At 38.3% G+C, this 27,963-nt stretch overlaps 1 protein-coding gene across 1 annotated transcript in view; it reads right to left on the bottom strand.

Moving 5' to 3' along the window:
* LOC129236351 (uncharacterized) overlaps positions 1-21,289 on the bottom strand; it is a 40,941-nt gene extending 19,652 nt beyond the window's left edge. Inside the window, exons 1-2 of the mRNA XM_054870693.1 lie at positions 20,462-21,289; positions 2,361-2,507 (exon numbers count right to left, since the gene is read on the bottom strand). Of these exons, the coding sequence (XP_054726668.1) occupies positions 2,361-2,507; positions 20,462-20,603 (289 nt within the window). The 5' untranslated portion in view covers positions 20,604-21,289. The remainder of the gene's footprint in view (positions 1-2,360; positions 2,508-20,461) is intronic.
* Positions 21,290-27,963: the final 6,674 nt, after the last annotated feature.

Genomic DNA, 27,963 nt, shown 5'->3' with positions numbered 1-27,963 from the left:
CCTGGCCATGCTTCAACATCGACGTCGGCGCAGAATATTCATGGCCTGAAGGTTATGCTGTGTATCTGGTGGGACCAGCTGGGTGTTGTGTATTATGAGCTACTGAAACCGAATGAAACGATTGCGGGGGATGTCTACCGACGACAATTGATGCGTTTGAGCCGAGCACTGCGAGAAAAACGGCCGCAATACGCCGATAGACACGACAAAGTTATTTTGCAACATGACAATGCTCGGCCACATGTTGCACAAGTGGTCAAAACATACTTAGAAACGCTCAAATGGGATGTCCTACCCCACCCGCCGTATAGTCCAGACCTTGCGCCATCCGATTACTATCTCTTCCGATCGATGCAACATGGCCTGGCTGACCAGCACTTCCGTAATTACGATGAAGTCAAAAAATGGATCGATTCGTGGATTGCGGCAAAACCGACCGAATTTTTCACAAAGGGAATCCGTGAATTGCCAGAAAGATGGGAAAAAGTAGTAGTAAGCGATGGACAATACTTTGAATATTAAATTTGTAACCATTTTACGTCAATAAAGTTTCAAATTTCGAAAAAAAACCGCACGAACTTAAACATAGTCCATTATGTTTCAGGTTTGGTATTTTTTTATTTTTTGATGTTTTTTCTTTTTTTACTTTTTATATTTTTTTGGTGTTTCGTCTTTACTTTTTATTTTTGTTATGTTTCGGGTTTGGTATTTTTTTATTTTTTGATGTTTTTTTCTTTTTTTACTTTTTATATTTTTTTGGTGTTTCGTACTTTTTTTATTTATTCTTCACTTTTTTGGTGTTTTGTATTTGGAATTTTATTTTATTTTATTTTGTTTTATTTTATTTTGTTTTTTTTTTTTTATCTTTGCTATATTGTTATGTCTCATGACATATTCACGGGGGGCAAGTACGCTACATCCAGCAATTGCAGGGTCGATTGTTTCAACGTAAAAGCCGCACCTTCGGCACCTATCTTCTATTATCTCGCCATGTATCGACCGTCGGAAATTAGCGATTGCGAAACCTTCTGCTTCAGAAAATAGTTTTCCTCTTTTCAACGATAAATTGGATGATTGTGCGTCTATCCATTCCATTTCGAGATCATTGGGATGGGCACCGTGTATTGTTTTTGCTTTCCATGCTGCGATCATTTCTGCTGGGGATTTAACCCCTTCAGGTACTGGGAAATCAAGCTCCATCAAACTGAGCGGTGTAAAACCATTATCTGCCAAAGCGATAGCTTTAAATAGATGAGACTCGCTGCTTAGAAAATATGTACGTAGCTTCAAAGTTTGCGAAAAGTGTAGACGCGCTATATTAATGATTCCTCAAGCAACGTTTCGAGGAAGGGATATTCTTTCAACAGCGCTTTGAGGGCAATGTCTTTGGAACTTAGTAAATGTGGTGCGTATCAGCGTTTCAATCTGAAGGAGATCTGTCTGAGACCATTTTATTACTCTAAACGAGTAAGTTAAAAGAGGTATGGCCCAGGAATTAATGCTTTGTATTTATTTCCACTGTTCAGACTCTTATTTTATTTTATATTATTTTATTTTGTTTAAATTACTAGTGGAAATAATTAAATTTTGATTTTTGTACTTCAGGCTTCGGTACCTGGCATCTTTGTTGAGGTTTTTGTTTACTTGGTGTAAGAGGAATTTTTCTTGGGAAATTCCCCCACTGTTTTGCCTGCAAACGCAGTGGTGTATTATCGAAAGAAGTTCTTCCGTATGTTGGGTATACAGGAATATTAACAATTTGTAGAATTTCTTCTGCAATGTCCAGCCGAAATTTTGAAAATGATTATTTCTTAATAGAATTAGGAATTTGTTTTGCTTTTCGAAATAAAAAACGTGCTTTTTTACAGTTAATTAAGCAGGCGTACATTGCAAGTCATTGCTAGTCTTGTAAGTCCAGCGCGAGATGTTAGGTTAAGTTAGCCTGGTTGGCATTAAGCCACGCATAGACCTTTTGCTCCCTAGCAATACCAGATGGAGAACGACCTCTAGGTTAAGTTCTAAAACATATTCTTCTCTGTTTGTTTAATTTAATTCCCAGCATAAATGGATTGCCTTTATTTCAAAAAGTAGATTCAATTTAATAAACAAATTTTTGTTTTCGTATTTTTTTTTTTCACACGGGAGCATAGGTCCTCGACAAGACTAAGTCTTACGACGGTTTTGTTAATATACATATTTTGATTTTGAGGGTAGGGGATTAGCCTGCCGTTTTCGTAGTTAGTAAACAAAAATTTCCGAAAATTTAACAAAAACTCCCATTCCGTAGAAATAGAGTTCCTTGGCTTATTTCTCAATTGCTTAAAATATTACCATTAAATATCAAAATATTCTCAACTCACCTTTTAGTACATCCTGACAATGCCCATTAACCGGCGTTGAATCGTCACCGCACAGGCAGCGATGCTTATAGTCGTTGGGGTCCTTGACGCAGCTGGTTTTATCTATCGTTAGACACTCATCGTGGGTATTGCACTCCTTGCCTTTGACTATTTATTTTGATGATTTTCAAAAAAGGAAGACAGAGAAGTAAATTTTCAGTGATTGCTTTTTGCTGAATATTGCGCGCATATATGGATATATAAAACAGAAAAGTATTAGTGCTATATAAGTCTGCTTGAACATCCATACATACATACATATGTGCGCACATACATATATACGATTAAATTTATTTTTTGTGCAAGTTATACACGAAAACTTGGCTTCATCAATGGCAAGAATTTGCTTTGATTATTATTGACTTTAAATGCAAATTTCAAGGTTAATGCCTTACAAAATGAACCTGTCACTCACTTACTTTACTGTTATTTATTTATTTTTTTCTCAAATTAGGCTCCTTATGCCTCGCAGCTAATACGTCCAATATTGTACACAATGTTTCATCGAAAATTAAGCGAAAAAATTGAGTGTATGCACACAAAAAATTAGCATTAGTCACGAACGCTTTGAGCTGCCTGCCGCTGGTATGGCGAATATTCAATAACAGAAATAAGAAAAATCAAAAGCTGCTAGCGCTTAGCTTCGCATTCTCTAATCAATAGTAGTTTTACTGCTTCCACTGGAACCACCCACTTTTACGAGTATTGCTTCTAAATCTGTTGAGTGCATTTTTCTAGCTCATTAATATTTATATTCGTTTATTGCTGAGGCTATAAAGGCAGTGAATGCTTTACGAGAATCCTAAGCAGGTTTTTTTAGTTGACGCTTTGAAAGTAGGTACAATTTTTTTATTTCTTTGATGACTTAGCGATTTGAATAGCAAATTAGTTGAAAGAAAAATTCTGAAATTTATCAAAATTGCTACTTTATAAAAATTATTTCGATTTAGCTGCTCATTCCTTTTAAAATATTCATCTTGGCATTTCATTCCCAAGGCCTTATTAACTGTTTGCCTAACATTCTATGCAAAATTGATGGACAAATTTATTCAAGTGGTTGGTTGGTTGGTTGAAGTGGTGATTCTTTAAGAATCCAATTAGCGCTTCCGCAACATTTTGTTGCCACATCCTCACCATCAAGAAGTTATACGGGATATTCCTTCACGACTGTATCGAGTCTGCGTGATTAAGGAACCTTATATGGTTGGTTACATCTATACCAGCCAGCTCTTCGACGTTTTCATAGGGCATTCACAGAAGAAGTGGAAGATAGTTTCCTTTTTCTCCGGTTGATTACAACTATGGCAGTGTTTTCTTGTGAGGGATGCCCATTTTGGCTACTCTATTCAGTACTAGCATTTGTGACACGTCTGGGCTATACGATGGGTGATTGCTTTCTTCGCAGCCGCCTACGAAACATGTGTTATATGAGGAAGCAATAAACTCCTGCTTACTTATATTGTCATTGTAAGGAATTTATATCTCACCTCCAGGAACAATACGATCGAAAATACTCGTTAAATTTTCCTTACAGAGCTCCAATACTATCTATAACCTAATGATGATCGATTACCAGGTTTGGCCACCTTGTCAGTACCACTCATTCCCCACACTCGTCCAATCAGTCGTTAATGAGGCGGCAAAGAAGCAAAATGAATGAGACCTGTCGGATTTTTTTCGCATATCAGCAACACAGTATATCGCAGTTGTTTCGTAAACAAGCCACTGTCATAACCCCTATTACGTCAGCAAATCAGTTGATTCTTTCAAAATCACTGAAAGCCGATTAATTCTACGATCTTGGGTACACCTCTGCATTCTGTAGTTCGTCGTGTTCTCTGCTTATAATTTAACCTACATTCGAGCAGCCTACAGTACACGTTCCCCAACTTTTCTTCTGTAGCGCCAGTAACAGGGTTGCCTTAGCGAGGGGTATTTTCAATACTCTCCCCGTCCTCTCTGAGGCTGGAAAACCAGTTCTCTGGTTTGTAAACACAAAATCAGATAATGAAATAATTGCGCCCTGCAGCTACCAAAGTTAAGTTCACCACACCTTAGTAATAATTATTATGAAATCGCCCAGCGCACAATGCATGCATGTATTTCTCAAGTTCGGTACCGCCTTTTATCTAGAATTAATATAATGGTGAAACTTTTTATTTGGAGCAAGCATCGCTTATTAAATAAGTTCAATGATAAATTACTTTCGGTACGCCTACTAAGTTGTTGGTAATTAACTCGTCTGAGCACTTTTCACAGTGTCTAGTGTGTAATTTCAACTTGTTAAATATCACGACATATTTGCTGACACCAATTAACTTCAGACAAAACATCGAACAGTGCATACAGGGTGCTTGGTGGCAGAATTCGGTCTTGAATTTAAATTTAAATTTATTTAAAGTTTATCCCTAACCGCTGAGCGTATGAACGGGGAGAGGATTACGTTACCTCCGTTATTCGAGTGGCTTATTTAGGCACACTGTCGCAGTGCACGGATGAACAACGTGCGTTCGCTTTCGAAGCGTATTTCAGGACTATTGATTCGTGTGCGACTTCTCGTCCGTAGATTTCGTTCATCTTACAAACGCCGAAACGCGATTCTCTCAGTGAAGACTTGATTCGTTTATGGGTGTGGAGGTTTCGGCAACAAGATCGATGGCAAACAGCTAACTGCCAAGCCTCAGTCGAGAACAAATGAAAATATGGAACTCATCGCTACAAGTTTGAACGATAATACGCGTTAGTCCGTGTGCAAGTGAGCGAAGAGCGGCTGCCCTGAGACTTCTAAAAACTATTGAAGAAGTATCTTAGACTTCACCTCTGCAAAATTCAAATCGTGTAAGCGCTTAAGCCACAGCTTCACAGTGCAAAAGTGACGTTTTTTTTTTTGGAAATTGTCGAGGGCAAGCAACTTCTGTTGTATGTTGAACGGCTATCAGACATCCATCTCTCAGTACACCCACATGGTTCCAGTAAGACGGCACCACGTCGCACATGATCAGAGAGACCATGGCGATATTGCGTGATTTCTTCCCTAGCAAACTGATAAGTGTTTTCGATGACATATTCTGGCTACCCTGGTTACCCAATCTTAACCCTATGGACTTTTTTCTATGGGGGTACCTCCAAAGTAAAGTATGTAAAACAAACCCAGCGATTTTTGTTGATAGTCAAGCACCGATCAAGGCTCTGGCCTCAGAGCGCATAAATTGAAGATGTGTTAAAGAATACGGCAGGTCGGTCCGCTAATCCAACAACACAATACCACACTTTGCAAGGTCACCAGCCTCTAAACGACCTGTACACTGCGATCGTAATCGCGGAAAGCAATAGACGGTGGTCTCTGACTACTAACTGCAAGGTCTTCAAAGCTTTCAGGCTAAAATTGAATCTTAAAAGGACAAAATGTCTGCTTGGTTCTCTTAGAGTTCTCTAACCAGCGTCCTCAAAGGTGTTATAAGGGTCATTGCTCTATTGGCACCCTAGCTAGTAGAAAGGGTATACCTCACAATGACTTCTGCAGGAGTTGTGAAGATAAAGAAGAAGAAACTGAGTCGGTACAACAACCCCCCTGTGAATGTCCTGTATTTCAAAGAATCCGTGCCAAATTTCTTGGCGATTATTTCTTTGAAGACCTGGGAAATTTGCAAAACAATCAAACAGATCTAAGTGGTTTAAGCAACTTAGTTAGGGGATGGAAATCAAATGCAGGTGCATTGTGATACCTTAGGGCCACCGTATGTCTCGTCTTAGATAAGCAACCTGGCTAACTTAAAGAAAATGTCGTTCGCGGGGTTAATGGCATCCCGACATCACTTCTCCGATGAGTAGCACAGAGTACGGAGACCAGATTCCAAGAGTGTATCCAACGTGACTGTCAACATGTGGAGGAAATAATTTTGAAAAATTGAGGTTGAATTGAAAAAAATGAGGTTGTCTGTAAAGTCGGTTTACTGACGATAGTTTAACGTGATAACGTCATAAGAAAATACTGATAGAATGGTTGCATTTTTCAAAAGAAAATTTTAATTTTATTTGTTTGATAGATATTTTGTATGGATATAGAGAATGAGGTAACATTAACATAACATAATATACTTTAACATAACATAACATAACATAACATAACATAACATAACATAACATAACATAACATAACATAACATAACATAACATAACATAACATAACATAACATAACATAACATAACATAACATAACATAACATAACATAACATAACATAACATAACATAACATAACATAACATATCATAACACACCATAACATGCTGTTCAAGCAAGGTAACGACGCATGAGCAAGATAACGACGCATTTTTTGGTGCGTGCAGCCGGCTACATAGAATTATAAGACGTTATCACGTCAAAAAATCCGCATTTATCTTTTTTGTTATGTTTATTGCGATAAACTTTTATCATTAGTAATACTTTTTCCCATTTAACTTTTGATTCCTTAGTTTGCCACCGGACACCCTGTAGATAAGTTTATGTGGATAAGTAAATAAGCAAGCATTGGTTTGATACATTTGTGGCATACAACTTTACGTAACTCTTAGAATTGCTTACTGCGCATTTATGGTTATTCGGCAAATGCCTTTCATCCCACTTTTTAACATTCGCTTCTTTCCATCACATTTGACAGCTATTGTCTACTTAACAACTGTTGTCATAATAGATTATTTTGTAATATTTGTTACATTCTAGCCAGATTGATTGTTATGTACATATGTATGTCTGTAATTATTCTAAAGAAATGTCAAGCATTTATCAACACCCAGCCCATGGCGAACAATTTGTATTATCTCTCGTCACGTTATTAGCCGGTAAGTAAATTTCTGAGAATTTGAATGCATTTGTTATGAAAAAGTAAAATATCCAAAACAGGAAAAAAAAGTACAAACACGCAAAATTCGGCAAGTTTTCCAGGAGCGGAATTCACAAATACGAGAAGTAGCGAATCGAAAGCTGAATTGATTACTAACACATGGGATGAAAAGTCCCGAGCCTAACACATAGATAGCACTATTTTTATTGCATTCACCTCTTTTTCAGTTAGTACTAACCTCAAAAAGATAGCTGTTAAAATTTCATGATATTCTATTCATTAGTTCATGAGTTATTGTGCTAAGAGTGATACTACTTTTGTTATTTTCAAAACAATGGATGACAACGAATTTCGTGTTTTAAGCAGTGTAAAGCTTCTTGAAGGAAAAGAATACCGTTCAAGCGAAACAATGACTTGAGAAGTGTTATGGGCTCTCCGCTTCATCAGAAACAACAAAAAAAACGTAGGTTTGCTGAGCTCAAACGTGGTCGTAGAGACACCGATGATGTACAACGCAGTGGCGGCCCAAATGAGGCGGTAATACCAGAAAACATCAGAAGAATCCGCAAACCCGTTTTGAATGATCGAAAAGTGAAGTTGTGTGAGTTAACTGGCATCGTAAAGATATCAAAAGAACGTCTGGGCTTTATATTGCATGAACATTTGACTATGAGAAAGCTTTGTTCCAAGTAGGTGCCGCGTTTACTCACTGTTTTGTTTCATCAAAACATGGCACCGTGTCACAAGTCAATCAAAACAATGGCAAAACTATATGAATTGAACTTTGAATTGCTCCCACATCCACCGTATTCGCCAGATTTGGCTCCCAGTAACTGCATAAAAGCAATCAGGGCCACCAAAAAAGAGAGCTGGAGGGAATTTTGTTCGTCAATCGAATCCACCAGGGATTCTGCTAGGCTCAGCCGTGTTCTTTCCAAAGAAGCTTCTTGGGTCAAGAAACCTGATGGAACTTGGACTGCTACAGCAGAAGAATCGCTAGAGCTTCTGCTAAACACGCATTTTCCGGGATGCAGCGCTTACGAAAGTGAGAGGGGAAACATTAGGCGGAGCCAATATAATCCACAGCATCTTGCAAATGAAATTATTACCAAAGAAAAAGTTGCATGGGCAATCAAATCTTTCTCACCCTTTAAACCTCCGGGGCCAGATGGGATCATTCCAAAGATGTTACAGGAAACCTTGGACTGTATCCTACCATGGCTAGAGGAAATTTTTAAAGCGTGTTTAAACTTAGGCCATATTCCAAATAGCTGGAAACTAGTCAAGGTCGTCTTCATACCAAAAGTAGGTAGAAGAGGACATGAATCAGCGAAGGACTTCAGGCCAATCAGTCTTTCGTCTTTCCTATTAAAAACTTTTGAAAGACTTTTGGATACGCACCTCAGAAGCTCTTTGGAGAGCTCGGGTATATCAACTGCACAACACGCATACCTCAAAGGCAAATCTACGGAGACAGCGCTTCACGAGGTAATCGGAACAATAGAGGGCTCTCTAGAGAGCAAACATTATACCATGGCGGCATTCTTGGATATCGAAGGCGCCTTTAACAATGTTAGCACAGATGCCATCCAACGGGCGTTGATAGACCTGGAGGTGGACAGTTGCATCAGTAACTGGGTCATCTCCATGCTAGAAACCAGGATCATCAAAGCTAATATGGGTAATATCAACTTAACCAAGAAGGTCCACGGGGGCACTCCACAAGGGGGAGTATTATCTCCACTTCTTTGGCTATGTGTGATTAGCAAAATCTTAATAAAACTTGACGGAGGTGGGGTAAAAGTGGTGGCGTACGCTGATGATGTGGTGTTAATGGTGTCAGGACTGTGTCCAAAGACGATCAGATAAACCGCAAAAGATAAATCGTTCTACAAAAGTGGTATTGAAATGTTAGAGCGTCGCTGGAATGATTGCGTTGTTATTGATGGGAAGTACGTTGATGATTAAAGCTAATTTTCAACAAAAAAGTGATTTCATTGTTAGATTCGGTACTTTTCAGCCCATGTGTTATATACGAACATCTTGCGAGATGGTATCGAATTCACATGAGAAGTCAACAAGAAATGCAAAAGTTTTCTTCTTAACTTTAAAGTTTAGATGCGCAGTTGGAGACAGGTTAAACAGATTATCTATTCTTGAGTATCCTCTCCGCAAACCTGCTTGAACTTCAGTAATTATTTTGTTCACATCCGCCCAAACATTGATGCGTGTTAAAAGAAGACTAGTAAAGGTTTTGTGCAAAGTATCAAGCAGGGAGATGAGACACAGATCCTATTTTTTGAATAGACAAACAATTACGGCTTTTCAGAGCGAGGTAGGAATTTGCTTTTTTTTAATATTCTGTTGAAAATCGATAATATTTCGTACAAAAAGTTTTCTGCTGCATATTTATAAAAGAACGTTCTAGGCCAGGTCGTGCATTTCAAAAGGCGCATCCAGAAATGGATCTGAGATGGCCCAATGTGTAGGAAGCCCGCCATCCTGGCGGAACACTAAAAATTTGAAATGATCGTAAAGATCCATTTAAAGCTTGGTAACATTCGGTTCAGTGGAAGCGAAGTTATTGCGTCTAAAGTGTCAGTATGTTTGTGCCATCGATACAAAACTGAGTTTCGAACAAAGAGCTAATATCAAATTTTGTTTTAAAATCGGTAAAACGTTTACCGAAACATTTGAATTGATGAAAACACTTTATGGCGTTGATTGTCTATCTCGTGCCAGAACTCATGAGTGGTTTACACGTATCAGAGATGGTTGTGAGGACATAAATGACAATAAACATACGGGCCGCCCAAAATCAGTAACCACCGCAAACTCCATCGAAATTATTCGTAAATTTATTAAAAATGAACCGAAATCGTAGTTGAAATTCATGGAATCGGAGTTGAAAATCTCCAAAACATCGATTTATGGCATAAACGTTCTGTGCACGTTTCATTCCGCACAAGTTAGCTGAGGACCAAAAATTGCTCAGAATTCAACATCGAAAGACCTCATTAAAGAGGCAAGAAAAGACGAGACCTTCCTTTACGACATTGTAACTGGTGATGAAACGTGGTGTTTCCAACAGGCGCCCAAGTGCCGAATGGAAGGCCCCAGACGACCCACCACCCACCACCGTTTGGAGAAGTCAAAAATCAAGTCGATGCTCATTTGTTTTTACGACCCCAAGGGAATTGTCCACCAGGAGTTCGTGCCATAGGGACCAAACCATCAATGAAATTTTCGGTTTTTTTGCATCGCATTCGTCGAATTCGCCCTGAATACCGCGGGAAGCTGGCGCTCATTGCATGATAATGCACTATCTCATCGATCCACTCTTGTGCCTGATTTTTTGACTAGAAATCGCATTTGAACCATCATTCTGTCACCGTATTCGCCTGATATGGCTCCCTGTGACTTCTACCTATTCAGAAAATTGCATTTGACCATGAAAAAAAAACGTTTTGTGTCCGTAGCGGCCATCCAAAACGCTTGTACCGGCGTCCTGAATGACATTCCCGTCACTTACCTGAAACACCACTTCTAAAAGTTTTTAGATCGGGCAAGAGGGGACTATTTTGAATAAATAAACTCGAAGTTATCATAACAGCTCAGTCTTGTTTATTTTGGACTTCACCTTGTATATTGACAAAAAATATGTAGGCACTTATTAGGCGGCCGCCGTAGCTGAATGGGTTGGTGCGTGATCACCATTCGGAATTCACTGAGAGGTCGTTGGTTCGAATCTCGGTGAAAGCAAAATTAATAAAAATATTTTTCTAATAGCGGTCGCCCCTCGGCAGGCAATGGCAAACCTCCGAGTGTATTTCTGCCATGAAAAAGCTCCTCATAAAAATATCTGCCGTTCGGAGTCGGCTTGAAACTGTAGGTCCCTCCATTTGTGGAACAGCACCAAGACGCACACCACAAATAGGAGGAGGAGCTCGGCCAAACACCTAACAGAAGTGTACGCGCCAATTATTTATTTTTTTTATTTTTACTTATTAGAAAAGTAGAATTGAGCATTTTTTTATTTTTTATTAATTTTTGTCGTAATATGTTGTCATATTTTTTGAAAATTAAGTAGAATGAAAAAAATGACTGCCAAATCTGGGTATTGAAAAATAATGTCATTACTGGCTGGCACACTTTATATCATTTCACTATGATAATAGTGACCTTTACAACTGCTGCAGGGTTGTCTGAGCCATACTCTCAATTTTGCATGAGTTTTTATATTTTGTTCCTTTCCTAAATTTCTGTTTATAAGAATTATGGGTCAAATTCGATTTCCTTTGAGTTGCTAGTTGCCACACTTAAGTACCTATTGTCTGGAATGGTGTTCACCAAAATATTTAATTAACTGTCAGATATTGATTGATGTAAATATAATGAGATAACCACCTCAGTAGGTAAAGAGGTGGGTACAGTTATTTGTAAATCGGACAAGAAGTATTAATGATTTAAATAAAATATTAGCATAGCAATTAAAACCAAATCAAAGTCAGGTCACTTTAGTGACTAATGATGTTCAATTGTGAAGTAGCTTATTAAGCCAAATTGGTAGACAAATCATTTCGTAAAATCTTATATATATTTGTATATCTCTTATTGGCGCTTACACTTTTTATGGGCTGTTTTGTCGAGCTCCTTTTCTAATTGGCAGTGTGCGTCTTGCTGTTTTTCCACAAATAAAGGGACCTACAGAGCTTTTAATGATAGAAATACACTCGGAAATTTGCAATTGCCTGCCGAGGGGTGATCGCTATTAGAGAAAAACGTTTTCTATCATTTGGTGTTTCATTACCTCTATTTCGAACTTGTTTACTTCCGAACGGCGTCTAAGTCAGATTGTTTCCAAATTTGTCTAACTATTTCTCTTTATCAAGGCTGTTCTTCCTTAATGCTATGAGGGTATGGAATTCAATTCTTGAATATGTCAAGGCTGTAATCAGGTGGTTGCAATTAAACTGTCACCATTTCTCTGTCTCTTCAATTACTATTAAACCTCATCTTGTATGTTCCTGTTTATGTGTCTCACTGTTCCTAAATTTATCTCTAGGTTTTGTATTGTAAAAGACTAAAAGGTCTTACAGATCCGGCCTCATTTTTAATAATAAAATAAATAAAATATAAAGAGCTATGAATAATCTCAATTTTCCGAATATTAAAAAGAGTAAAGTAGCTCTTAAGAAGGGTAAAGTTTTTAGTTATAATACAGAATTAACTGATTGTGATTTTTCATCCTCAGCCGATAACATGCTAAAGCAAAGAGGCTGTGGGGTAGGCGCTGAATTCAAAAGGGGGATGTGCTAGCGCCTTAAATAACACGGAACTGATATGCGATTTTGTTTTTCTTATTGTACCTACCTATTGTACCATATATCACCGGATTGCAAGTCTCCTGAACTGCAGAAGGATTGTGGCGGAATGAAATGAGGGAAGCACGCAGAGCGACTCCTCAACGGGGTGTCTTATCGCCACTTCTCTGGCTGCTAGTCGTAAACCAAATATTCACTCGATTTGAAGGTAGAGCTAAAAAACTGATTGCATATGCAAATAACATTGGTATAGTTATTACAGGAAAGTGCCTATCTATGCTAAGCGCTCTAATGAGCGATGCTCTTAAACAATATACAACTGGGCCAGCAGTGACAATGCTGAAAAAATGGACTTACTACACTTTACAAAGAAGAACACGACGGCGTCTCGCTATCGCGTAAATCCTGCACCAAGTGCCTAGGAGTAATACTGGACAATAAATTGACGTGGAAATCCAATGTTGAGGAGAGGGTGAATAAGGCCACACATGCTTTATATGCATGTAAAAGGATGCTTGGAAGCACATAGGGGCTATCACCCGCTCTTATGTACTGGTGCTACACTGCAATTGTTAGACTTGTGTTGCTACATGGCATACTGGTGCGGTGGAAGGCAGTAAGGAAGAAAACATATCTCAGGCCATTGGTGAAAGTTCAACGACTCTACGCGCTTTGCATTGCGGGAGCTATGAAATCAACTCCAACGGCAGCTTTCGAGGCTATCCTCAACCTAACACCGATTGATCTCTATGCAGAGAATCGGGCTGCAAACTCAGCTGTGAGGCTACAAGCAACCGAACAGCTTACCTCTAGAACTTTCGCACATAGCTCTATTACTAGGTCAATTCAGAATATATGCTTCCATTTATGAGTTCATTGCCGGAAACATTTTTAAACTCATCCGCCGGAATCGCATTCAATTCGGCTGTCACAGTTTTTTGGATCGCCTCGATGGAGTCTAAACGCCCCCCCTTCAGCTTTCTTTTCAGGCGCGGGAACAAGAAGAAGTCCGGAGGGGACAGGTCTGGGCTATAAGGAGGGTGGGGAAGCACCGGAACCCTCATCTTGGCCAATGCAGAGGTGCAGGGGAAGGCGGTGTGCGCCGGTACATTGTCATGATGAAGGGTCCAATTGTTGACGAGGTCGGGCCGAACCCCAGCGAAGAGGTTTTTCAGCCGAAGGAGCACCTCTTTGTAAAATGCCGCGTTTACAGTGCTTCCTGGAGGTACAAACTGTTTAGCTTTACGCAAAATTTGATCGAGTAACGTTGCTCCAACGATCGCTGCATTTTCGCCACTGCAAAATCCTAACACACTTTTAAAACAGATTTCACGCGCGGAGCGATGTTGACTGCACCGCTGTTGCCTGCGAACTGGGACCGGTTTCTAGTGGAAGGGGAAGGTCCAACGATCATTTTCCCCTACCTGCCGATTCGGTTGATCGCTTGGCAAACGCTCCGCGCGGGAAGGCTCATTACTTTTCAGTCAATTCACTGATGGATCGAAAATGGAAGAGGGGGTTGGCGCTGGCATATATTGTGCAGAATTAAGCATCAATAAGGCATTTAAACTCCCTTACTGTTGTACTGTGTTTCAAGCTGAGATATTTGCTGCAAAGAAAGCAGCAGAGGTTGTATATATGCACAGACGCAACAATTACCTGCGCAATAAACTTTGACGTGAATGGTTAAGCGGCTATAAAAGCGATAATATCATACTGTGTATCATCCAAAAAATGTCCTTGAATGCAAGGAAGCAATCAACAAGCTCGCTCGTAACCGCAGGCTTTGTGATTATTGGGTTCCTGGGCATAAAGGCATGGAGGGGAACGAGACGAGTGGATGAAACTTGCAGGTCAGATAATTTCATCTCTGCGCACAACTCACAAAGAAATAGAGGAGCTCATGTTAAGACAGTCGAAAGGCAATGGTTTAGTCTAATCAATTGCACACTTGCCAGGATCATGTGTAAACACGGACATGATGAGAGGCATACTATGTCGTTTACATCGTTCGATAGAAGAAACTGTAGAGCTTTAGTTGGTATACTAACAGGGCACTGGCTAGTTGCAGCACACGCTTACAAAGAGAATTTAACCATTAACGTCGTTTGCAGGAAATGTAATGAGCCAGGTACAAGAGAAACCCTGGAGCATCTTCCTACTGCTACTGTTAGGCTCTCTCGAAAACTAGACTATGCTACCTGTGTGATCTTAGTTTTAAAAGACTAGAATCTATCCCTGAACAAGAGCTTGAGTGACTCCGAAAATCCGCGAACAGTACGCGCATCTTGAGTGATGGATATTTTCGCTAAATAGGACTCTGATCTGGTATCACAATGAGCCAAAAGTACTCTTCGTGACTTCGGCCATCCAGTATAACCTAACCTAACCTAACCTTTTGTACCTGCGGATCATTGATGCAAGAAAACATATATGTACATACCTATGCTTGTATGTAAAATAAATATTTCTAATTTCTTTTAAATCATGCTCTGCTGCTGCTGTAGCATAATAAATATAATAATTACTAGTGAGCGTCTTTACTCTTATTCATCATGAGGAAATTAGGAACATATGTACTTATATATTCAGAGAGAGCTCAGAGAGCTACGATCTGACGACTGCTTTCAACTTACCATTTCATAAGCAAATTGAGACATGTGCTAAGCGAATTCCTTTGCGAGCCATCCGCAATCAACGTAATATCACGTCGACGTCACAGTATCAGTTTATTGCTAATTCGCTGCCCAAATATGAATATTTTTCGCATACACCGGTAAGGCTATGGCGTAGAGAAATACTCCACTCTTAAAGAGTATTAACTAAATGTGAGTTCTCTTCTGGAACTCTCACGCTTCTCTTCCATATAATAGTTATATAGGGTTATTCAATAGGTGCGCTTCAACTTTTTTCCGATAGGGAGGGCGAACAACGCAATATTTTTTATTTTTCGCTTGTCATTTGTAAACTTCATTAGTATACATTTCATCATGGAACGCTACACACTTGAGCAACGATTGCAAATCGTGCAAATTTTTTATGAAAATAATCGTTCTGTTGCTGCTACTTTAAGAGCAATACGGCCATTTTACGGTCCATTTAACAAGCCGTCCCGTTTTGGGGTTATGTGAAGTCATTGGTCTACAGTAACAAGCCGGCGACGATTTGTGAGCTCAGAGCCAATATTGAACGCGAAATTGTTGGAATTTCGGCCGATTTATGCAAAAGAGTGGTCGAAAATTGGGTTCAACGATTGGACTTCGTGAAACGTGCACGCGGTGGTCATGCAAAAGAAATCGAATTTCATACTTAAATGTATATGTTCAAACTCGATAATAAAAAAAAAATTAGTTAAAAAAGTCAAACCGTTTGTGTTTTATTCAAAAAAGTTCAAAAGTTGAAGCGCTCTTACTGAAAACCCCTATATTTACCAAACATGAGAAAATGCGGTTGGTCAGCTGATAATAAAAAAAACTCCGCTCAAACAGGGTAAAATGGATAATTTTTAAGAAGGAAGCATCAATACTCAGCAGCTTTGGAAAATGCGCACACGTTTTAGTTAATGTGCAAGTATCTGCAAAGGAATGACGAACCTCTAACAGAACTTAAGGATAGTCCCTTGAAAGCAGAAAGACAATTATTACTGGCGTATACAGGGTCCGGCACTCGACGTGTAACCAAATTCAGAGCGCTCGCGCAGCTAATGCACGGGAATCAGCTGTCTGTTAGTGACAGCACAGAGTATTGTTTACAAGAGCACGGAAGCTTTTACCGCGAAACCGTGACGCATTTGCTGTGAATCCAGGGGCAGACAAACCTTTCGGTGGCAGACCATGGGCGTTTCAACAGGACTCGGCATCGTCTCACAAAGCTCGAGGGAACCAAGAATAGCTAAAAAACAACGTTGCGAACTTCAAATTTCACCAGACTCTCAAATTCCCCAGATTCGAATCCGATGGACTATTCTCTTTGGACCATTTTGGAGAGCAAGGTCTGAACTAAAAGATTCACCAGTCTCGAGGCGCTTAAAAAATTCCTTGGCCGCGCGTATGCCAAAATACCTGCAAGTTACATTCGCGCAGCTTGCGATTCATTTCTGGACCGTCGCGAGGCCATAGTCCAGGCAAAAGGTGGTCATATCGAGCAAAAATGAATTAACTCTTAATTTTGTATTATTTTTACACATTTTTTACTTAGAATTGAATAAAAGTAATTTTCCAAACTAAATTTATGGCCATTTTAATTGGTTACACTTCGAGTACCGGACCCTGTAATCAAGGCTGAAAATAAGACGGTTGTTCTATATTTGTTAAAAATAGCTTGAAGAAAACCCATAGTTTATTTTAATCTTAGACAAATTAGTACCTGACTTCTAATTTAGACCACAGTTTAAATTTAAACCCACCATCAGCTGGTACTAAAGTTGGTTTTAAGCAAATTAAAATCAAAATAAATTTTCAAGTTAGTGAAGAAGATTTCGATTCAATAAAAGACGAAAAAGTGTTACGACACTCTAATCCAATCGAGTTAGATGCAAATGTTTTTTATTAACAAATAAGAATTATAAAAAATCAACGCGAATTTTAAGCCCTTTTTAACTGGCACTTTATTATACCGAAATTCAATGGAAATAAGGACCGATGATGCCGCCAGTGCTCTATGAACTTCCCGCACAGATTTTTTCTTAAATGAATTGCCACAATCTGGACGATTTGTTCTGACCTTAAACGACTCATGATGATTGCCAAACCTTACTGAACAGTAAAGTCAACACTGTTTGTCATTCTCGCCTGTTGAATATTGCAGGATATCGATAGCTCTAATGCAATTAAAAAACACCCGACACAAGATGGCGCCAAACTAGTCACCCTATGAGAAGATTTATAATTTTTGCAAATAGTTAGGTGAAGTGGCTGTCTTACGACGCACCTAGTCCAAATATAGACCTATCTCATCCTTACTTCATCTCGTCCTCTTTAAACCATCCTGTGAACTTTATAAATCTAGTTAGTCTAGCTAATTTTATATGTGTAACATACGGGATGCTGTCCAGAAAAGCGATTTCGGGAAAATTCAGCCTTCTTCTACGCAGAGCCATGCTTCCGTATAGAAGGTGTTCAACTGTTTTTTCCGCTTCTGCATCCTGACAGCCTCTGTAAAAGTCTAAATATGGTGCCCCATTTCTACTGGCATGCCTTCCTATAAGACAGTGGCCAGATAGGACACATACTAATATTCTTAAGTCTTCCCCTTTAAATTTAAGTAGATTGCTTATGCGACTCATATTCCATTCTGGCCATGTCTGCCTACTAATGCTACAGGTATGTCTGTACTGTCTCTAGCGATTGTTGGCAATACTTGAGGTGTATCTAACTAATATATTTGCAGCTTACATATTGCCAAGGACATTGAAATATCTGGAAATATCTGGAAACATTGAAATATCTCTTAAATAATAATGAAGTTGACACGCCTATTGGTACTGTATACACAGCAGAAAATAGGCTGGAAGATCCCAATTTTAATGAGACGAAAAGAGCAATAAAGAAGCTGAAAAACTACAAGACAGGTGGTGGAGACCGTATAAATGCAGAGCTCATAAAATATGGCGGAGAAGAGTTGATAAGACAGATACTTGAAATAAAACTTCAAATTTGGAGAACAGAAAAAATGCCTGAAGAATATCATACAAGCTTAATAGTCTCAATTTTTAAAAATGCGGACAAATTAAATAGTGTAAATTATAGAGGAAGAGGAAGAGCTCTTCTCAATGTGAGCTACAAAATTCTATCAAACATACTGTATGAGAAACTAAATGTATATGCAGAAGAGATCATAGGAGAGAATCGGATGCTCGACAACAGATCAATGCTTTATCATGTCGCAGATCTTCGAAAAATGTTATGAGTTCAACCTTAATCTACACTGTCTCTTTATAGATTTTAAGCAAGCGTTTGATAAACTCAACAAAAAATATATCGACCATCACCTAAAAATACTGGATATAACTTCTGCTCAAATATGAACGAGACGTTATCAATAAGTCAAGCTCGAGTGTGTTCTTCGAATTTAACGATGGAAATTCAAGTTGAACAAAGAATTTGTTTGAGATTTTGTTACTCCAACAAAATTTCGGCTTCAGACGCCTTAAAAATGTTGCAGACAACCTATGGGGACTCTGCTCTATCGCGTGCACGTGTTTTCCAGTGGTACAAATAGTTCAAAGAGGACCGTTTACAGTAGCACAGAAAACAAACTATGTGACATATCACACTGAAATTTGCCATGTAAGCTTATAACAGTCCTACCAAAACACAAAAAATATATTTTTGCCATATGTCATCCGCGGACCGTTTTATTGCTGACGTCTCGTTCATATTTGAGCAGAAGGTACACCAAAAAAATTCATAAATTTGATCAATATGACTCTTATACACTCAAACGCTAAAGTAATAATGAATGGCGAAATATCTGACGAATTTGAAATGATATCCGGCGTGAGGCAAGATGACTCACTATCAACGCTTTTACTTAATTAACCAATGCATTCAGCAATAAACGAAATAGCTCAAGGTGGCACAATATTTTATAAATCGACACAAATGTGCACATCGCTCACGACACTGTGATTCTTGCGAGAAATAGGGAGGCTCTTCAGAATGTTTTCATGCGCTCAGTGCAAGCTACAAAACCAGCGGCCCTCAATATAAATGAAAAAAAAGACGAAGTACATGACACGATCCTCTTATGATAGTCACATCAGAATCGGAAGTTAAGTTTTTGAGTTCATGCAAGCGTTTAAGTACTTAGGCGTAGTATTCAGCATAAATAAGAATATGTCCTTATCTATACAAGACCGTATTCAGGCAGCTAACAGAGCATATTTTGGCCATATCAAACTTATGAAGTCTTCATTGATATCACAGGAACAAAAACTACAGATGTACAAAACTATAATATGGCCGGTTCTCACCCACGGATGTGAAACATGGGTCCTTAAAGTTAATGACGTGAATTTACTGATGCGATTTGAAAGAAACAACCTTAGAAGAATATTCGGTCCTACACGTATATACGGTATAACCATGAGCTCAGTGCTTTATTCGCGGGACGCAATGTAACGCGGTTTATAAAGTCGCAAAGATTAGGGTGGTATGGACACGTGTTAAGAATAATCAGCGAAAGATCAACAAAATTTTCGAAGCAAAGGAAGGAGCAAGAAGGAGAAGCCGGCCAAGGCGACAACGGTGGCAAGATGTAGAAGACGACATTCGAAAGATGAAAATCTCACAACATACAGCGAAAGCGGATTGTCGAGAACAATAGAGGCGTATTGTAGAGGAGGCAATGATTCACCCCGGACTGCAACGCCAAGATAATGAAGGGCATAGATGTACCAACTCTGTCTTGAGTAATTTGGAGCCCAGTAGTGCTCAGTCTAGCTAACTCACCCGCCTTACAATTACCCTCAATGTTACTGTGGCCCTGCATCCATAGTACAATATAGAGGAAAATGTGCGAGTATTCTTAATTGTTAATAATACTCTACCACTGTTTTTGAAGAGTGTTTCCATGATTGAAGCGATTTCAGAGCTGCCAAATAGTTTCGTACGTCAGTCACATTTAACACTCGAGAACTACACAGCGGCAGTATACAAACAGAGAAGTAGTGGAGCGCGTAAAGGTCAAAGTAAAGATTTCCATCACTGAAAATGATTACTTTTTATTTATTAAAAAAGATATTGAAAAACAAAGTGGATGACTAATTTTGCGCCATAATAAATAGTAGCGCCTAGTCTAGCCTGAATGTGTTCTGATTTTATGCGTAACACTAAAATTGAAATGATTATTAAGTGAGCGAGCGAACTTTTATTATTTAAAAATATTTGAAACTTACTGATTGGTGTTGGTGTTGGTTTGTCACTATTCGTCTTGCCAAATGTTGTCAAAGCTGTTGAGCTGACACCGAAGAGTACAATGAAAACGCCAAATAGCATAGTCAGACTGCCGCATTGTGTGAAACGTTTTAGAGGCTGCATTGTTTGCAACTGGTTCGTACAACTTTTTTCAAATTTAACTTAAAAGTAGAGTATAACTGTTAATTTCTTTATTATTATTGGTTCTATAAAACTTTTCCTTCGTTTTCGTTTTTTATTTGTTTGTGTTAGGTAATCGCATAAATCGAAAAATTGCGTGTATGTATGTTTGTACGAGTATAAACCAATGTCGTTAATGCAAATTTCTGTTTCCTCAGCAGCGCCGCATTTAATGAGCTAACACATCCGTTGTGGCGTTTAGGTGGCTGGCGCGCAAAATTGTTCTCGCAGAGTAGTTTCGTCCAGCAATTATTAACGACGATGTTTGTATGTCAAATGGATGAAACACAGTTTCGTAAAATAATTATATTTCGATTTTTTTGTATTTTTTCGCTACCCAGTGCTTACTGATTTTGGTTTGTTAAAATTTTTATTGTTTCTGTTCAAACAGCACTTAAGCCAAGAAGGAAGCTTGAACTAATTTCTATGCTGTTTGTTAACACAGTTTTTTTTTTGCTTATTATTTTGCGCTTTTTATACTTTTACACTTTATTTATATTTATATTTGTTTACTTTAATATTCTTATATTTTTCACCTGAGTCCTCAAGTATTCAAAAATCTGTAGAGTGTCAAATTGTTTAATTCTTAATTGCGGAGAAGTCGATCTGAATTATTACTTGTCGCTTGAACGTTCTGATTGCAAGTGAATATTTTCGCCATCAACTCTAAGTTTAAGTTCGGTTTGTTCTGTAGGTTCTCGTCTTAACGCGCGCACCATTGCCGCTCTGCCGCCGTTCGCCTTCCTGGTGTACTTGACACGCCACGCCATGCCATGCCAACCAACGCACCGAGGCGAGAATTGTAGTACCTCACCAATACAAATGTGCGAGTTCATAAATTTGCTGGTAGGCACTCATATAAAACTGGTAGGCAAACAAGTAGCTGGACAAAAGGGGGTCGTCCACAGTGCACAGTTCTCCTGTACTTCCCCTGCAGTTCCACTGGCAGTCTGTACGAATACATATATCGGCTATAAATCGTTTCACAAGAAGTTACTTGAGTGCAAGAAAGTGAAAGATTTAGCCTTTGCTTTTTTACTTTTTCACTTACATTTGTGTGCCTACCAACTCTTTTAATGAATTTTTGTTGTTTTATTATTATTATTGTCCTCCTTCTTTGCAGCGCTCATTTGTTGCCTTTGCCGTCGTCGTTGCCATTACCGTTAAAGCGATTGTACTACTCGTATCGCCTAGGCGCATGATTACCATGTATTCGTAGCTTCACGTCTTACGACCTCGGCCTCGTCCTGGGTAACGAATTACATGCGCGCTTACGAAAACCCGAAATCGAGCGTGGTGATGATGATGATGACGATGTTGACGATGTTGACGGCAATGACGAAAGGCAAAAGGCAAAAGGCGAAGGAAAAATGCAAAAGGTGAATGTGGCCTCCATAATAACGGTACTATGAGCGGCTCAGTGGTTAAGCGGCTAAGCGATTTGACTAACAAAGCCCAGACTACGCTAGAACTATGGCAACAATAAACTTAGCATTTTGCTTGTGCATGTGGATGTGTGTGTATATTCTATACAATATTTATATACATATCTACTGAGGAATACAAACAATGTGAGGAAATTTGAGTACAAATTTGATGAAAGTAAAAGTAACAATAGCTAGCAGCAAGCAACTTCGCGAATATTGCTAATGTTTTACAGCTCCAAAACACGACACAACATGACAAGAAAAAAATTGTGTATACGCCCACTCCATTTGGCGCTCAGTCGCTCAGTGTGCGTGTATGCTTATTTTGCCAAAAATATTTTTGCTAGCCCTACTTATACTTACACCTAACGGTTATTACACTTGAGCTAATGCGGCGGTTAAGGTACTTACTCCAATAACCCATGTACGTACATACGTACTTAGGGATGTGCTTATACATGCATAGCTAAGTTCGCAATACTGGTATGCTTGGTTTGCTTCCAACTAATATCTGGTTGATGACTGGCCGCTTTTCAGCTGTATGTATACATAGGTGCATATATGCCATATGTGTTTATGGAAGAAGAAGTCGAATTTGAAGTAGTAAATATTCTTTAGAATTTCGTGGAGTTGCTCTAATTAGATGTAATTTACTCTTAATGTTGGTAATGTGGCATTAATCATAGTAATTTAGAAACTATTATAGATATAGATTTTCTACATAGTTATTTATTTTTTAAACCTATTTCAGTATCTCAAACACATACATATGTACGTGCATATATGAAAAGTCTTTCAAAAACGGGCCCAAATGTTGTTTTCAAATAAAACATATAAAAATGTAAATTCTTTCAGGCTTCACTATATTTAATCAAAATACGGTTCCAACAATTCTATGTGAAAAATTACAACATTTAAATGTCCATCATGAGCACATCTGCAGGTAAAATCTATCAAACAGGTGTTTTCTGATTGACTAATTGTTGAGAACGTCGAGTTCATTGCACCGCTCTCCTGTGCCATAATAGAGAATTGCTGTGACGACCGATAGGTTTTTGCCTCCACTTTTTTATATTGTTCTGCTACAGGAGTTTTCCGAGCTCATCCAAATATTTTTCAGCTGCGCCAAACGGCAGAAATTTAGAACATTATAAGTGTATTGGTGAAGTATCTATGCAGAATTTTTATCAGGATAGTGTGATTATGTAATGTTGAGCTGTGAGTTGATGCCGCGACAGCAATATTTTCGGCGGAACGGACTGGAGCCGATCGAGCGAGATGGGAATTTTTCGCACAAATTGATGCTGGTGACTATAGACCTATCAGCATACTGCCCATATTTTCCAAAGTTTGCGAAAACTTAATGGCCACGAAAATTTCATCATTTGTACAGGACAATCGTCTACTCTCTCCACTACAATCTGTCTTCAAACAAAGTCACAGTTGCTCGACAGCAATGGTTAAAATACTGGACGATATTGGAAGTAATTCTGACAACGGAGACTTGACTCTACTTTGTTTACTTGATTTTTCTAAAGCATTCCACTATGTGGGTCACAAATTGTTATGTTTGAAGATTAAGCGCTATTTCGGCTTCAAAGACAGTGTGGTGAAGCTCATGGCCACCTACCTTGGTGGCAGAACGCAGAAGGTTAAGACCAGAAAATTAACATCTCAACCTCGATATGTACACATTGCTGTTCCGCAAGGGTCTATCCCAGGTCCACTTCTATTCAGTCTTTTTGCCAATGATGGTTTTACCGTTTGTCAGTATGTGAATGTCCATGAGTATGCTGATGATATGCAATTTTACTTGTCCAGTCGTATTGGTCTCGTTGAAGATTTATGTTTTAAAATAAACAGTGATTTGTTTGCTATTTCTGTTTGGGCTAATGATAACTCTTCATGTTTGAACGAGTCAAAGTCATATGTCTTACCTATATGTAATAGTGTGATGTATGTTGACAATATCCCTAAATTGTGGATAGGTACTAGTTTCCTTACCTTTGCGGATAAGATAAACAATTTGGGGTTTATTCTTAACACAAAACTTATATGTGCTGGCCATATAAATAGGGTTGTGGGGAATATTTTGCTACATTGCGTAAGCTGAAAGTCTCTGCAAAGACGAAAATTAGTTCTCCAGCTAATTATGCTTCTCATTATCTACTCTGAGGTAGTATACAGCAAACTTGTCTCCACATACTGCCATAAACTTAATGTGGCATTTAATAATGCCGCGCGGTATGTATATGAGATTGGTAGATATGATCATATCTCTGCCTGCGTTGTTGCCTTAACAGTTATTTGTCCGCTAGAAGTTGCATATTTATGTGCAAATTTACATTACTCAAGTCACCTTCCAATCTGACAAAGAAGTTGACCCCAGTAAAGTCTCGCAAATACAACGACCACTTCGTTTTCTGTCTGTCGCTTCAGACGATTGGGAAAAACGATTGAAATTCTCGAAATTTTAAGTTTTTTCAGCAATTCCTAAAACTCACTTGCAATTTTACCTCACTTAGGCAATGCAATTTTTCTTAGCTCCCCACTCCATTTTTAGCAAGCGAAATTTGCCACGAAACTCAATATAATTTATGAGTAGACAATGCAATGAACAAACGCAAAAATAACGGAACTTTTCCTTGCGAATTCATTCTCGCCATATGCAAAAAAATGATTTTATTTATTTATATGCATTTTTAGTCTATGATACAATCATTTCTTACAGACTAATTAACAATTAAAATACGCAAAAAGTCCTTCCAACATTACGCGCATAATTCGTTCTGGCATCATCTGAGTAAAGCCATGTCAAGTGATCCTCGAAAATTTCACTAAGTCACGGATTTTAGGGCAAGATGTCTTGTTGTGTAGTCAAGGTCATGTTAACGCTGTTCTATGAATATTTCGCGCAAATTCCAATTTTAGCAATTGTTATTAACAATCAAAGTTTTAAGCAAGGTTAAATTGAAAAATTAATTACTCCAAAACTACAATAGATAATGACGTGAAATTTTGCATACCATTCAAGTATTGTCTGTACTATTTTTCAAGTGTTAAAAACTCTTTTTATTGTGACAAATAGATAAATAAATAATAACTTTTTGTAATCAGTTGCATTTTTTCATGTTTTCTTCACGCTGTTAAACAATCGGACTTACGCATAATTGTGCGGAAAACGTTTACCTTCAATAATCTGAAAATAGAATTTTGTACTTTTACTCCATTTCCGAGATATTGACTGTTTTGTAACTTGATGCGCTCGACGGCGGCATTGCTGCCATCGGCTGATCGGTCGCGCGGCGGCTTGAGGGACCGCGCAAACTGAAGCAGCGTGCACGTTTGAAAATGCTCGCACAGGATTTATTGCCTATTGACTGAATTCGACACTGCTTTGTGTCAGTTTGATTTAAGTGGTGATTGGTGGTAGAGCATATTTTCATATTTCAATATTATTGTAAAAAATGCAGAATTAAAAAATCAGAAAAAAACAGAAAATCCATACTCAGCTTTCGTGAAAAATATTAAAGACGCTTTCCTTAAAAAGAACAGTATCAACCATAAAATTCAAATTCTCACAACAATTCCAGACAATTGGACCGTGAAAAAAATTTGCGATACATTTTCTGTTTCAAAAAGAATGGCATCGAAATCTAAAAAATTGAGAAGAAAAAATGGCTTTGCATTTGTGCCAGCTAAAAAACGTGGAACAAAATTTCAGACTTGACTGTCGAAAAAGTGCGTAATTTCTACTTGTCTGATTATTCAATGTTACCTGGAATAAAAGACTGGAAAACAGTTTTTCATAACGGCAAAAAAACAGAAGAACAAAAAAGGTTGTTACTTTTTAATCTGAATGATCTATACGACTAATTTAGAATGGAATACCCTGAGGTCTATCAAAATTCAAAGAACTTCGGCCTCGCGAATGCTTTGTCGCTGGGCAAAGTGGGACGCACAATGTTTGCGTGTGTAAAACGCATCAGAATGTGGCTTTGAAAATTTATGGAATCAGGCATGAATTAAAAAAATGTAAAGTAAATTTCAAGGAGAATATGGGCGATTTGATAAAACAGTGTGTCTGCCAAAATTCGACGCCCCATTGTTTTTTGCGTGATTGCAAAGCATGTCCCGGAGTATCAGCAGTCATGGAACACATTAAACAAACTTTGACCGAAAATGAAGTTAAACAAATCACATACAGTCAATGGGTGAACACTGACCGGTAACTGCGTAATTCAAAAAATTCCACGTGCCCATGAAGGGTGTTTTGTAAACCTTTATGAGGCGTTCCAAAGCACTTTGTGGGAAGTGGCTTACTAAAAAAATCTGCATTTTCATTATAGTACATCATGCATGATTAAGAATATTTCCATTACAGATGCGATATTGTGCAAGAAACTGAGAAAGCAGCAAAGTTTATAGAAACGCTTGGTGCCGACTTATCTGCAGTCCTTAAACATGATTTTTTATCGAAAATTCAAGCGGCATATTTTGTTGAGAAAGAAAATGCTGTATCCGATGGAGAATATGTTGGCAGACTAGATTTTGCCGAAAATTACACTTTCCAGATTCAAGATGCAATCCAATCCCATCATTGGTCTAATACTCAAGCTACTCTCCATCCTTATGTTATATATTATCGGAAATATGGAGTAGCTTATCATCTTAGTTTTGTGATAATATCTGGAAAATTGACTCATGACGCGGATTCTGTCCATTTATTCAATGCACGACTTGCGAAGTATTTGAAAAAGAAATTTGGATGTAGAAATGTGAAAAAAATTTTTTACTTCTCCGATGGGGCAGGTTCACAGTACAAAAACAAATTTAATTTTCTAAATTTATACCATCAGAAGAATGATTTTGCGATCGACGCTGAATGGAATCTTTTAGCAACGTCTCATGGAAAATAGCGTGCAATGGAGTTGGAGGAGCTGTGAAGAGATTAGCACATGAAGCAAGTATGCAACGTGTAAGCGGGGATCATATAAGTAACCCTGAAACTCTCTATGAATGGGCGAAAAGTGCTTTCAAAACAATCGATTTTGATTTTTGCTCTCAACTTGAGCATGGTGCTCATGAAAAAAGGATCAAAACCGCATCAAAGGAGCTGTAGCGATAAAAAACACGCGGCAGCAATATCATCAGTTTCAACCTACGATTGGAAAAAAAATTCAAAGTCGAATTTTTTCAAAAGACGATTCTTTGTTCGAAAATACTATCAGCAAATAAAAGTAAAAAAAGTAAATATGTACAACTGTCATATTATGGTTAAAATGTACTATAGTTGGAATCTTTCGGACTTTTAATACAATATAAATATTTTAATGAATTTAGTTGTACGCTGCTTCAGTTTGCGCGGTCCCTCAAGCCGCCGCGCGACCGATCAGCCGATGGCAGCAATGCCGCCGTCGAGCGCATCAAGTTACAAAACAGTCAATATCTCGGAAATGGAGTAAAAGTACAAAATTCTATTTTCAGATTATTGAAGGTAAACGTTTTCCGCACAATTATGCGTAAGTCCGATTGTTTAACAGCGTGAAGAAAACATGAAAAAATGCAACTGATTACAAAAAGTTATTATTTATTTATCTATTTGTCACAATAAAAAGAGTTATTAACACTTGAAAAATAGTACAGACAATACTTGAATGGTATGCAAAATTTCACGTCATTATCTATTGTAGTTTTGGAGTAATTAATTTTTCAATTTAACCTTGCTTAAAACTTTGATTGTTAATAACAATTGCTAAAATTGGAATTTGCGCGAAATATTCATAGAACAGCGTTAACATGACCTTGACTACACAACAAGACATCTTGCCCTAAAATCCGTGACTTAGTGAAATTTTCGAGGATCACTTGACATG

This window comes from Anastrepha obliqua, chromosome 1 (genome assembly GCF_027943255.1).
Source record: "Anastrepha obliqua isolate idAnaObli1 chromosome 1, idAnaObli1_1.0, whole genome shotgun sequence".
In the NCBI taxonomy this organism is placed as follows: domain Eukaryota; kingdom Metazoa; phylum Arthropoda; class Insecta; order Diptera; family Tephritidae; genus Anastrepha; species Anastrepha obliqua.
Note: the sequence above shows the minus strand (reverse complement) of the source record. Positions and strands in the feature narration are given on the sequence as shown.